The following is a 14,813-nucleotide window of genomic DNA, read 5'->3' on the forward strand; positions in this document are numbered from 1 at the left end:
TTCTATTAATCAATTGTCATCTTGTTAGATAGTGTATGCTTAGTCTAGGTGCTTTAGATACAATATGCTTGTAATTTACAATTGATGTTTTACAAAATCTATCCTTGGCAAAATATTAGAGTTGATATTTCTTTTGTTTGAGCGATAAATGTCTAGGATTAATTTTTGAACCACTTGAATATGAAACCAGTGAAATCCTGAGTCCCAGTGAATTCTTCATCCCGTGACATATTTTGTATATAATTTCTTATTTTTAGTATTTTTATATTTAATCCTAGAATCAATTTCAACAAGTCCGAGTGAACGACAACCTTATTTACCACTATTCAAAATTCGATCAATTTTTGGCGCCGCCGACGTGGACTTGTCTTTAGGCTAGAGTTTTTAGATTTTTTTTCCTTTTTTCTTTTTTAGGATTTTATTTGTTTTTTTTTTTTTTTTTTTTTTGTTCTTCTTTACGTTTTTAGGTTTTTGTCTTTTCCTTACAGAAATTTGGAATTTGGAGCGAAAGTAAATTTTGCCAAAGCTTTTGGTGAATACTTAAAGACTTGGAGTAAAAGGCAAAGCGAAAGGAGCGAAAGAAGAAGATTTTTTTTTATTTTATAAAAAAAAAGAGTGGAAAAAAAAAGAGAGACATTTTTAATTATTTTTTATTTATTTTTTTAGACTTTCCTTTTCCCTTGTACTTTATTTTTTGGACTTTGGACTGTAAACTTTGGGACATTATTTTTAAACCCTACGGAAGGGTAGTTTAAATATTAAATTGTTTGCAGAGAAGGACTGCGATTACGATATCGCCTCGGCCCATCGGGTTCGTACATGACATAGGAGTCGTAGCCCGAGTCGACTTCAGTGGTTCATCCCCCTTCTGGAACGGGAGGTAAGCTTGTCGAAACACTCGCGAATCCCCTGCTAGAGGGTTACTGTATTCCTTCGTTTGCATATATGTCGAGGAACTGAATACAACTTCTTTAATTTCCTAGTAAAGGGAAAGGACTGGCCATACAAGATAAGGGTTCGGATTTCATCGCCGTTCTCTTCTTGCCCGCCATAGGAAAACGATACTTAACGCGAACCTAAGCTTTAAAATTTGGAATAGAACGAGACCTATAGGGTAACGAGCTTAGTAGGAAAGTCGTTCAAAAAATATTGGTTACTCTTTTAAGCATACTTCGAAGTTTATGATGGTTTCTGTGACTTGAATGCGTGACTGCGCCGCCTTGTAATTCCGGTGAGGCCTTGTCTATCAAAGCTCCACTGAGCTTCCCTCGCTTCAATTCAACTTAATTTAACTCAGATTGATTCCAGAGGGGTTTGCTCAAATTGTAACGAATTCTCTTTCGAAGGATTAGAAGATGGTCTAGAAACAATCTAAGGGAGCCATCATGCTTTTTGTTTGCTAGATAAATTAGGCTTGTTGTGGTCGAGTCAGCCTTGTTTGTGCTTGTGTAGAAGTCCCTTGCAGTTAGGATGTCAAACTGGTATTATAATAGCCATCACAATGAATTTGATTATCCAACTGAACAATATGGACATTACTCTTACCATAGTGTGAATAGTGGTTGGGAACGCCAACCTTTGGAAGGATATGGGTCATACCCTGGTGAGCCCAATTACTATCCACACGTGCATCAGTCTTATGAGCAAGAAGATTATAGTACTAGTTCTTCTTCTCTAGAGGATACAATCAAACTATTGAAAAGTAGTCCTTTTTATGATCCCTCTGTTCCTATTCCTCCTTTAGAAGAGTCCCTCAGGAAGTTAGCTGAGTCGACGCGTAAGTTAGCTGAGATGAATAGTATAATTATAGACGAAAGAACTACAATAATGAGTGAACCTTCTTTAGAAGACCACCTCAAGCGGATAGCTGAGACGAACGAAAGAATTACTCGAAATTATATGAATTTCCAACACAATGTTCCCAGTTTTACCCTTGAAAATGAGGATAGTTACTATTCACCTAATCAAGATGACGAGGATAGAATTGGAGACACTATTTTAGATGAGGTTAGATCTCTTTCATTTTATTATGATGAGGATAGTGTTGATGGAGAATCATACTTATGTAGGAATAATGATCAGGAAATGGTTACTCCAATTGAGCTTTACAATGATAATATTATTTCTAGTTCAAATCCAAATAATTTTAATAATTATTCACCTATTCAAAAGGACGAGGATTTTACTAGAGATACCCTCGTTTTAGACGATGTAGTATTTCCTGTTTACAAAGCCGATAATGATTTAGAGGAACGAGTTTATTCTGAGAATAATGTTTTAGAGTCTAGCGATTTAGAAACAATAGTCTTAGACGAAGAAGATGAACTCGTAGAGATTTTAAATATGAGTGAGGATGCATCACCTGAGTATAACCTAAAAGAAGCAATTGACCATTTTCAGGATTCCGATGATCTAGAAATTAGGGAAATTGTAGTTAGTCTACGTAGAGACACCCAAAACTCTAAGTTTGGGGGTGATTATCATTCTCCCTGTGCTTTACCTTTAACTCTTAGAAAGTTCCCTCGTGTAGGACTTGACATTTGTGCCTCAACCATCTTACAAGATTATCTCCATACACGTTTTCCCGAACCTTATAATATCCAAAAAGAAGCTTAGTTGTTAGAAACCCATCCTATGATTGATGTGGTTAACCCAGGCTATGATACCAAGATTGACTTTGTTTTCCCACCAAAAAATTTTCTTCCAATTGTGGGAACTTATGATTTTCAGATGTGTCGGTTATTAAGTTTTGAGACTAAACCTAATTACTTTAGGAGAATAGGATCGACACATTTGCTTAAGGAAGATCACTTCTTTTATTGTGGTCAGATGTGTGAGTCAAATCTAATTGACTTAGAGGATCCTCAGTTATTCAGGTTATTGTTGTGTGCTTCTAAGTTCTTAGTTGGGTATTTCCAGACTCTTCAACCTGATCTTCAGAATACTTTTGAGGAAATCCAACCGATGAAAACCTTTTATTTGGACCCTTTTATAGAGCCTGAAGCTGAACCACAACTAGATATAGTTGTTTTACTTAAAACATTAGACAAGGGTATGTTCAGTGTCTTCTTGATCTGTTGCAATTTTCTCTTCTTTTGGGTAATAATTTTTGATCCAGATGATCCACAGTTATTCCGGCTACTGCTATATGATTCTACGAGGTGACTAATTCTTCCAAGGTCTGGTTGAAGACTTTAAACTTAGAAATTCTTGAGAGGTAACCCATTTTCATGCGACACGGTGATAATCTTCCTTATTTATTTTCCCTCAAGTGGTAATAGTTTCTCCTTGTTCATGTTTTTAATTTTATCTTTAGAATATTGAGGACAATGTTAGATTTAAGTTTGGGGGTGGGGAACAAACTTCTTTTTAGTTGCAATAAATAAACTCCAGAGCCTAGAAATTTATGTTTATTAAGGATGACACTAACCAGTCTAAGTGGATGGAAGCATTTTGGTTGTAGGAGTTGAGGAACCAATCTGATTAGATGGAAACATCTAAAGAGTCTATTCATAAAAGCACAGAGCTCAGGTGTTAGAAAAAGAAAACATGGTAGTTTCGCCATATCCTCGTGATGGAAACATCGAAAGAATCCTGATCACTTCTTTTTATTTATTATTTTTACCATTCCTAGGGTGAAATAGAGTGACTGGGATAAAAAAAAAAAAAGTTGAGACCAGACCACCAGACCAACCGGAATAAATACAATAAAGTCGACCACTGGTACCCTTGTATATGCCAGCTGAGTTGACCTAGAGTTAGGATTATCGACCACTGGTTCCCTTGTATATGCCGGTGTGTTGATATTAGTCCAGACCAGTATCTCAGTCCATTAGGGTAGGTTCACCTTAGTCAACATCATCTACGTTTTTCTCTACATCCATCTTCTTAATTTATCCATGTGATTGGTTGACTCCGGTTTATGATGTCTAAAAACTATTTGAGTAGAACTCTGTCACTTTATATGAATTTTAGTATGCTTGAGTGCAAACTCGTGTACATCAATTGGAATTTCGCATCATGGTACTTCCTCCTGTAGTCAATAAGTATGCCAACCAAGGAGATTCTTTAGTGCCTTCCAAGGTTCTGCGTAGATAGGTAGGGTATGGAGTAAAGGTTTTGTGGTACACCTCTGGTAAACCCCCCGGAGACAACACTCCGCCGCTAGGGCCACCTAGCGGTTTAACGGCTTGCTGCACATGCTAAGTGTAGACTTTATTTTCTAGAATAAATTTGCTCGAGGACTAGCAAATAATAAGTTTGGGGTATTTGATAGACACATTTTTTGTGTCTAAATTGTCCTCAATTTTCTTTATGTTGGTACTCGATTTTGTACTTATTTTAGTGTTTTGTGTTTTTGTAGGTATTTTTGGAAAATAAACATTTTTGGAAGAATCGTCTCGAAAAACTGCTAAAGGCACCCCCGAAGGACATTTGCTAAGCGGACCTCAGATTTGGCTAAGGGGAACCCGCGGTTATGTGCAGCCCAAATTTTTCTCAGCACCCAAATTACTATCGGCACCCCAACAGAAGGATAAGAGGCACCCTTCATCTTCAACATTCAAAAGAATATTTGCGGGAAATTTGGTTCCACCGGTAAAGGATTTATTATCTTTAAGATAAGAATATCTTCTTGCCTTATAAACAGGAAGAATTTGAAGAAAAAGGAAGTTATCTTGTATTAAACAAGAGAGATATCCTTGGAAGATTTTATCTTGGATTTTATTCTGCGAATTAAAGAAGATATGAGTTTAGTAAAGAAATATGGAGAATAAAGAGAAGGAAAAATTCCTGAAGATATTTTTAATTAAAAAGAAGAAGATTTTGGAGTTATGGAAATATATTTGAGTAATGTGTATTTGTGTGTATAAATAGAGAGCTAGAGAGCACATTTGTGGGGGAGAGTTGGGGAGAGAAAATAAAATCATTGCGTTAATAATTTTCTCCCATTTTCATTATTTGTCAACACTTTGAGCAATGAAATTATATTTCGAGCGTGTTTCCAATCTAATGAGCTAAACCCAACATTGGGATGACGGAGGAAGATGGATTTCATCAATGTGGTAATTTGATTAATTCTTTTATTTACTTTTTACACCGATTTTAAATGATTTATGATTTCTATTAATCAATTGTCATCTTGTTAGATAGTGTATGCTTAGTCTTAGGTGCTTTAGATACACTATGCTTGTAATTTACAATTGATGTTTTACGAAATCTATCCTTGGCAAAATATTAGAGTTGATATTTCTTTTGTTTGAGCGATAAATGTCTAGGATTAATTTTTGAACCACTTGAATATGAAAGCAGTGAAATCCTGAGTCCCAGTGAATTCTTCATCCCGTGACATATTTTGTATATAATTTCTTATTTTTTATATTTTTATATTTAAGCCTAGAATCAATTTCAACAAGTCCGAGTGAACGAAAACCTTATTTACCCCTATTCAAAATCCGATCAGCAAATATCATCGCATATGGTACTTTTCTTCTGAGAACACAACTTCTGCCTCTGAACTCGGTCTCCTTCTTTAGAAGTAATCTTCTGACTCGCTTGATGTTATTATTCGCAGAAGATTCTGCTTCAAAATACTTCTTGTCTATCTTCCCAGATTTAGACACTACATCCACTAGGGCTGCACATACTCCGGTGCGGACCGGCTCTCTTATGGAACCGGTGTCTGTACTTGGTGTTGACCGGTACCTATTTTTGAGTACCGGTACCTGTACTTGTACCTGGTGTTGTACCTGTACCGCCGATACCGGTCCGGTACAAGACCGGTACCGGGTTTTTTACCCGAAAAACGTTACAAATTAATACTAAGTTATACAACATTTCCATATGATCAATGTATCCAAAATAAGTTCAGGTTGCATACATACTTAATTTCAACATTTCCATAACTTCAAAACAACAATCCAAAATAAGTTCAGTTTGCTAAAAAGTAAAAAACAACATTTCCACAACCATAAGTCTGTCTACGGAAAGTCGATAAGAAATGAAATGTGATCATTGCAAACGAAAATGGATGGTTGGAAAGCCTGCACTTGCAATTTGCAATCCTAGCCTGCATTCATTTCCATAAATTACATAGTAGTAATGAGAATTTGATATAGAAATGAATCCAAATTATGTTTCAACAAGGACAGCAAGAAAGATAAAGAAAGTTACCAACCTTCCATTTCTTAGCAAGGAGCCAAGAAATAAACTTCAAGCTTTTAGGAAATTCTCAATGATGACTGCAACAGGCAAAAAAAAATAAACAAGAAGAAATAATTAAAATTCAGTCAATACAATAAAAGTAATTACTATTAAAGAAAACAAAAAAGAAGAAAAACCTAAATAAGTACCTGCCGCATCTTCACCATCATCATCAGGTACATAATCACATAGAAGATCAAGAGCAATGGGTTTTTGTAAATAGCTTTGTGTACAGAGCAATGCCTCAACTGTCTTTGTAGACATAGAAGCTCTCCATGGAGTAAGCACGCGCTTCCCGGTGCTAAAAGCTGATTCAGAGGATAATGAAGACACATGAAAGGCTAATATATCTCTTGCAATGAAGGACAGTACCTTATACCTGTTTGCATTAGCCTGCCACCAAGCCAATATGTCAAAGTCATCATCTTGATCTACTTCACGCATTTTTCCATCCATCATCACATCTGTCAAGTACCTATATAACTCCGTTGTTCTTGCTTCTTCAACACAACTTGGGTTGTCCCGATGCTGTCTCTTCCTTGATTGAATTCTTGATTTCAACCCTTGAGATGGCGTGCTAACTGAACTGGCAACTACCGAAGCAACATTAGATGACCCTTCCTCATGAGTTGAATACACTGAACTATAATCATCAAAGAGTTCCTGAAATTCTAATTTCACCTTTCTCATGATTCTTTGAACCTCCCACAAATTGTTCTCAAACAAACAGTTAAGAGTAAATTCTGTCCCCTTTAGTTTCTCTCTTGGATCCAACAATTGAGCAAAAAACATAACAGGATTCATTTTCTCGTACACACCCCAATACTTATTGTACTTGGCAAACATAAGACGAGACATACGTGAAATAAATGGATCTGATGCTACATTTTCTCTAAATTCAATTAATTGTTCATGGATGAATACCAACTCCCATAAGAAAGAATGAGTAGTGACTTGTGTAGAAGCAGAAAAATTTACAGTTGCATCGAAGAATACCTTTAAACACTTCACAAGACCTCTAGCATAAGCCCAATCTTCTGCATAAGGAGCATGAGTCTTTACTTTCTTTTTCTTCTTCTTATTTACCTCTTCTTCCATATCCTCAACCTCTTCATCTTCTTCCATATCCTCAACCACTTCTTCCAAGATATCATCACTAGCTATAGCTTCCTCAATATCAGCATCACTTGGTAAAACAGATTCCTTGTCTTGCTCAAAAATAAACCTCTCTTGAAAGTCCTTATCAATCTGTGCTAACATTGCAAAAACTTTTTCATATCTTTGAGCAGCTTCTAACATCAAGTAAGTGCTATTCCATCGAGTGTATACATCTAAATTCAGTGCTTTCTTATAATCTACCTTTGCTAGGGAAGCACATTGTTTAAACTTTTCATACCTAGAAGGAGAACCAAGAACATATTTTACAACTGACCTTATCCTTTTAACAGATTCATTAAAGAGTCGTACTGCATCTTTTATGACAAGAGCAAGAACATGGGCTGAACACCTCACCTGATAACAATAAACAAATAATCAAGAAAAATTAGTCATAACTCATAAGATGCATGTGACAAATTCCAAAATAAATTAATGATGTGAAATGAGAATGTTACATGTAAATATTTAGCTCTGATTGGTGATCTTGTCCAGCTAGTAACAACTTGCTTCAGATGATCCATAGCTACTGTGTTGGCGCTGACATTGTCTAGAGTGACACCAAACATCTTTTAGACCCCAATCTTCCAAACAATCCACCAACTTCTCACCGATTGCAATACCTGTGTGACCTTCAACTTGACAAAACATGAGTATTCTCTTCTGCAGTTTCCAGTCCTGATCAATGTAGTGAGCGGTTACACAAATATAATTAAAATTATTTGGTGATGTCCATGTGTCAGTTGTCAAAGATACCTCTGCTTAGATGTCAAGAAGTAAGTTTTTAGGTTATTCTTCTCTTCTACATACATCTTTAACATATCCCTATAAATTGTCATACGTCCTGGAACCTTGAACCTAGGTTGTGCCTCTTGCATCAATGCCACAAAGCCTGACCCTTCTACTTTTCTAAAAGGAATTTCATCCTTAATTATCCACTCAACAAGACGCCTTCTTAACCTATCATAATTGTAAGTATGAGCAATAAGTTTACCATCCTGACCTGGTTTTGGGGGTGGCATCAACAGAGATGGTTGTCCCTTTTCTTTCTTCCTGTTAGGATTCTTTAGACATCTATTCAAATGCTTTCGCAATCCAGAAGTGCCATTATTGTCATTGTGAGCTTTGTATTTATTGTGGCAATAACGGCATTCAGCCCATTCATCATCTATCCTAGTCATTTCCAACCAAACAGATGATCTCACTCTGCCGTGCTTCTTTTTGCTATCACCAACTTCAACTGCTTCAGCTCTGCCTTTACTTGTTGGAGTTGCAGTTTCAGATTCATTTGTGTGAGATGCAGCTTGAGAGGATGATCCAACTTCTGTTTGTTGAGTTGTACTTGTAGTTGGAGTTGCAGTTGCATTTGTAGTTGGAGTTGCAGTTGATGTGGTCATCTAACAAACATAAAACAGAACCAATTACATTCAGATTATACCAACATTCATTATAGAGTATTAGAAACAAATAATAATCAACCAATGGTATTATATATATGGTCATCTAGCAATGCAGTTAATGATATGTTAGCATTAATTGACTGAGGCCTTGAGATTGCAACAATCGAAACCCATTTGCCCCGCACTTCATGGGTCTCTCTACTCAGTACGGTACTAGTATGATTGGAGTACTAACTAACACTGATCACACCTCTAAAAACTCTCATTTACTCTGCAACTAGGACTCGAAAAGGGGTTTGTTAATGTTACATTGTTGTTTACAGATTTGAATTTTTCCTTTCCACTTCTTATTTTAAGGTTCAAGTAATTTACAATCAGATTTAGGAGCCCAATATCTTGTTAGCTGAGCACTATGATTAATTATTAAGCTAATCACATGCTGGCTGAGTGATTAATTTCCAGTGACAAAGAGATAGAAGTAACTGCATTTTTAAGAAAGGGAGCTAAGAAAGAGAAAAAATAAATTCAAGAAAGACGCAGAACGTATGAGACTTGTTCTCAAAGAACTCATCATTTCCCCACTCATATCTCTGACTACAACGAAGATGACTGAAAGAGTAAGATTAATGAAATACAAGCTAGTTTACATACTCTGAAGTACTTTAAGTCTTTAATGGGTATTTTGTAACACCTGCTGCCTGAAACACATCACGATCCTTAAGCGTTTAGTGGTTCAGCCTGAAATTCATTTATAGTTAAAGAGGAAATTAACAAGTAAGTAAATTTGCACAAGAAACAATAGTCAGTAAAGAGTGTAAGCTAATAAATGTAAATCGGTGACATTTAAAAGTTGGAAAAATCTAGCATTTCCACAAAACTGCAAAAATTGTTAAGCCCAAACTGATCATGCTCTTTAAAGCTTAATCATCTACCTCACCATAAAAACTGCAGAAATTTGTTATTGTAAGTATGTTTCAAGAAGAAGAGAAACTTAGTGTGTCCCTTGTAGAAACCCATCATATATGTACTTTCAAATTACATCAAATTGCAGAAATTGTTGATCCTTCATTTATGAGAGTAAAATGAAATCCCATTGTAAAGCCAAGGAATAGCTAAACTTCATTGTGATCCATATCAATATGCACTGAACTCTTATTGCTTGTTTTTATATAAGAGTTGAGTAAAAATTGAGCTTACCACAAGCCATTGTGCAGTACTTGAGAACCCCAAAAATCTAATTCTTCCTTCTTCTCTGCTTTGGCCTTTGGACTAATCTTCTCAATATCTGAAGAAAAAAAAATACAAACGAACTTAGAACATAAAACTGAAATTAGAAAAGGAATTCTACTGAGAGACAATCAGACAAACCAAAACAAAATAAAAGGAAAAATAAACCCTAAAAAATCAATACAACCAGATGTACAGTAACCCTAAAAAAATTAATACAATCAAAACTCGGATCAGAAAACTGAAATTAGAACCATACCCATGATTTGAACTTCATAAAATCAAAAAGTTTGCTAGAGATTATGTCAAAAAATCAGTATTCTAGGGTTCAATACGAAATCAATGTACAATCAAACGATTCAAAGTTTCAAAGCCTAAGGAGAAGAATACTGACCTGAATCCTGATAGAGATGGTGATCCACTGATATTACTGATATTCAATCTCGATTCAAACCCTAAGAGAATCGAGAAAATGATGCTGCCGCTGAGTGAGAAGAAGAAACGAAGAAGAAAGAACTGAAGAATGCTTCTTCATTTTTTTTTCTTCTCGACATCCTATCTAGATATCAACGGCTAGGATTAAAAACCTAGATAGATCTCAACGGCTAATAATAGCCGGTACAGATGGTCCGGTTCAAGTACGGTTCTCCCCAAGAACCGATGTCTGTACCGGTCTAGTCCGGTTCTCAAATTTCAGAACCGGTGTCTGTACCGGTCAAGCCGGTTCCGGTTCGGTACCAGTCCGGGTTTTCCGGTTCTCTCCGGTTCAGGTCGTGTAGACCGGTTCTTGTGCAGCCCTAACATCCACCATTAATCTTTCACCCCTTTGACTATCCTTAGCATGCTGCTTCCAATTTCTTCTTTTGTATTCTCGCTCTTCACACTTATCAATATCAATTTCCTGACAATTTCTACCTTCATTTGTATCTCCTCTTATTATGCCTAGACCTTGAGGTAAAAGAAATTTTATGCATTGGTGAAATGTCAAAGCCACACCCAAGATACTATGCAACCGTGGTCTTCCAATCAGAGCATTATATGGTGATTCAACATCAACAACACAAAATACTATTTCTGTTGGCAGGCTTCGCAGTGAAATTCTCATTTTGACTTCTCCTTTTGGTTCTTTCGCAGCTCAATTGAATCCATAAATCTTGTAATTTGAAGGAATTAACTCGTCATCCCTTCCTCCCATGGTCTTGTATGTATGATAAAATAGAATATCAACAGAACTTCCAGGATCTATGAGTATTCTATTTATAGCCCAAGTATTCGCTTCATCTTCTTCTTCATCATCATTATCTATTTTTGCTTTTGGATTTATTCCCAACTTCACCACTAATGGACATTCATGTAATTCTCCTCCTCCTGGTGTTTCTTCCGCACTGAACGAAATGACCTGCTTTTGCCAATCCTTTAATGGTGATATCTTCACAAGGTTGAGAATTTCTCTTCCATCATTATCTCTCGCATATACTCGACTTAAGATGCTGTCATGAAAATCTTCTATATTTTTGAAAGAGTGTATAATCGAATTGCAATATAGGTTCCTTTCCTTCACACCTAATTCAATTACAAATGTATTCTTTCCTCTTTCCTCACCATATGTATCTCCTCCTGGTGGTGGTGGTGGTGGTAGATTCTGCGGTTGTTGTACTAAGAAGTGGTTTAATTTTCCTTGATCAATCATTCTCAGTATGATCTTCCTCACATTTCTGCAATTACTTGTTGTGTGACCATGAAAGCGATGATATACACAGAATTCTTTGCTCCTTCTACCCGGTGGTGGTTCATCTCCTACGTTGTGTGGTTCAGGAATTTGTTTCATTAGTATAACAGCTTCCCAGACTTTGTCTACTGTAGTATTCAACTTTGGCAAGCTTATTTGTTCCCAAATCACCTTTCCCCTGTCTTTTATTATGATATGGTTGTTGACCTCCATAATCTTCCATGGGATTATCCATTGTTTGAATCTTGTTACTCCTTCCTCTAGCCTGGGATTGTGCTTCTATATATTCTTTTATGAGTTCCTCCTGGTCTGCACTACCCATTGCTACCAGTTTTTGTTCCATTTCTGTACTTTTCTTTCCCTGGTTTCCCTGCGATGTACTCGCAACAACATTTGTCATCCTTGGGAGTAAACTTGCATTCCCAATATTCTCATTAGGCATTGCAACTGGATAAGATTCCATTTCTCTCTGCTTCTCCTCAAGTGCAATATACTCTTCTTGAAATTCACGCAACTCCGACATTGTGATGGTGTCTTTTATCCTGAAAATCTGTATATATAATAAATCTGTAGAAAAAAGAGCATTGACAAAGGCTAGTATAAGAAATCGTTCATCTGCTCGTCTTGCCATTTCACTACACATGGTTCTCCAACGTGTTGTTAGATGATGCAAACTTTCATTGACCCTTCTGCGAAGTCCAAACGCCGTCTCAATTCCTGGTCTTAACATATTATTGCTGATATATTTTCCTAAGAAGACGTTCTGTAAATGACGAAATGATCTAATAGTTCCTACCGGTAATCCTTCAAACCACTACAAGGCTTCTCCTGTCAAGCTCGCAGGAAAATACTTACACATCACCGCATCATTTTCTTCTCACTGCAATAAAGATCTGCTACAGGCTTTTATGTGTTGCACTGCACATGTACTACCATCAAATATACTAGTGAATACATGTAAGTTGCATTTTGTTGGTATTATTGCAATTTGAATTTTCCTTGCGAAAGCTGTCTTCCCAGCTTCCTCTACTGCTTCCTCTAACTGCCTTCTTCCACCATTTTTTCGCATAGTCATCTTCTCTCAATTCAAACATTTCTCTGAGAATTTCTTCGCTCATAGTTTGGTCTAAATCTTGTTGCATAGGTCTTTTTAATCTGGCTTGTCTTAATCTATTCTCACGATTATTCTGACATATAGCCTCCTCAATCTATCTTTCTTCAGTTTCTTATCTTCTTCTTCTACGTCTTTCTTGTTCAAATCTCGCACGTTCACGCACAGTGTTGTTTCTCTCTTCCTCTTGTTCGCGTGCATATTGATCCCTCAACATTTGTCTACCATGTAATAGAATTCTCCCTTGTCCGGATCATGTTCTCCATCATTATCTGATGCGTAACGAGTACGAGATGACAATCAGTTGCATCTTGAAGTCTATTGTTCCTTTGACCTTCTTGTCTGTGACGACGCTCATGTGGTTGTTCGTATCGGTCATTTGTTGTGTGTCTCTCGTCGCGTTGATCTTTTAGATTATCATCTTCTTGCAAATTCTCATCGATATTATCTAATGTTCGTTCTCGCCTGACATTTCTTCGATTTGATCGACTTTGTCTTGATGAACTTCTACTGGTTTTTGATCTTGATCGCGTAATGCTTCTTGATATTTGTTCGTGCAGTCTTAGATTCTCTTAGATCATCATTTTGTCTTATCAAATTCACACGCTCTTCATCTTCTCTTTGACGCTCAGCAATCAATCTTTGTCTAAGTTCTTCAAGTGTCATATTTTCTTCATTTCCTTCAGTCCTTCCTTCATCTCCAGTTCTCTGTGTTTCATCTTCAGTAGAGTTCGTATGTGCAGTATGAATACTCACTCTATCATAATCAATATCATTATGCTGCTCTTGTGTACGTTGTAGTCCATTCGGAATATCATTTCGTTGATTTGTTCTTTCTCCTTCCTCTAATTGCTCATGAATTTCTCCTCTTTTTTGTTCGGCAATTCTTTTACTTCTTCTGGCTGCTGCCGCTTGCTTAACAGTAGATCTAATTCTTACCATTTTCTTGTATTATCGAATGAAAATCTCAAATGTTGAAGGAAGAATTCTAGGTTTTTTTAATTCTGGAAACTTGATTTTTAAACAGATTCACCAACAGGATATACCACTCCTCCCTGTTTTTAGCGCCAAAATGTAGTTGCAAGAAATCCTACAATCACACCGCTATGAATGTATATAAGATTCTAAGTAATCATAATGGAATTTTTTTATTATCTTATCAAGTTCTTGAATCGGTTACAAGATAATACAATGACTTTACTTGCTCTCCAAATAAACTTTCTCTCTCTTAATTTCTTGTCTAACTCTCACCTTAGAGATCTCTCCTTTACACAGATTTCTTCCCCTTATATAGGGTGCTATATAGTGGATAACAGCTAATAGATCCCCTATTTTCGGAATCATTGTGCGTTACAATCGCTCATGCACATACACTCAATGTCGCATACTTTACTCCTTCGCATAGATCATCACACTTTACTCGTGATTATGCTGACATCACTAAATACATCATCCTAATTTTAACATGTGCAATAATCCTCGCTTAAGACAAATGACCTTTACTTCGCATACATAATGAATGTGCGATATTTCACTCCTACAAGATCCTCACTACTGGTTAGGGTTACGAAAACGGTTATTCTTGAACTTAATGCTGATCAAACTTACTAAGTTCCTTCTCAACTAAATATGTAAAATGCTTAACGTGTGCTAGAACAGTGGTTTTTGTATATCAGAGTTTGAATGTCATGGTTGACCCTTTTATTATTTTTCTAGTATGGAAGTCAATATGGAATAACAGTCAATATGGAATAACAGTGTGGAACAATTGTTCTAGCACAAATTTCATATCTATTTTATTCGATTGGTTCCATGAACTTGATTCCCTCTTAATTATCCAGTAATATTGGATTGTGGAATCAAATGGCATAACCTAATTCGGTGCTTACCACCTTACAAAAATAGTACCATTACGTGTTAGAGTACTATAATGCGATCTTTTCTACAACTAGCACTAAAGAGTAGGGTCTTAATACTCTAACGTATTTGA

The 14,813-nt window shown here is 36.3% G+C and overlaps 2 protein-coding genes across 2 annotated transcripts; both read right to left on the bottom strand.

Annotated features, from left to right (window-relative positions):
• Window positions 1–6,009: 6,009 nt before the first annotated feature.
• LOC113327593 (zinc finger BED domain-containing protein RICESLEEPER 2-like) lies at window positions 6,010–7,925 on the bottom strand. Its single transcript, XM_026574791.1, has 3 exons — window positions 7,815–7,925; window positions 6,581–7,713; window positions 6,010–6,067 (listed from the first exon to the last, which is right to left on the bottom strand). Exons 1-3 carry the CDS (start codon window positions 7,923–7,925, stop codon window positions 6,010–6,012), a joined length of 1,302 nt encoding a protein of 433 aa, XP_026430576.1.
• A 177-nt stretch (window positions 7,926–8,102) lies between these two features.
• On the bottom strand, window positions 8,103–9,434 carry LOC113327684. Its single transcript, XM_026574858.1, has 2 exons — window positions 9,408–9,434; window positions 8,103–8,753 (listed from the first exon to the last, which is right to left on the bottom strand). The coding sequence occupies exon 2, from the start codon at window positions 8,751–8,753 to the stop codon at window positions 8,103–8,105; it is 651 nt and encodes a 216-aa protein (XP_026430643.1). The 5' UTR covers window positions 9,408–9,434.
• Between the last annotated feature and the right edge of the window lie 5,379 nt (window positions 9,435–14,813).

The sequence above is a fragment of the Papaver somniferum genome, chromosome 1 (genome assembly GCF_003573695.1).
Source record: "Papaver somniferum cultivar HN1 chromosome 1, ASM357369v1, whole genome shotgun sequence".
Classification (NCBI taxonomy): domain Eukaryota; kingdom Viridiplantae; phylum Streptophyta; class Magnoliopsida; order Ranunculales; family Papaveraceae; genus Papaver; species Papaver somniferum.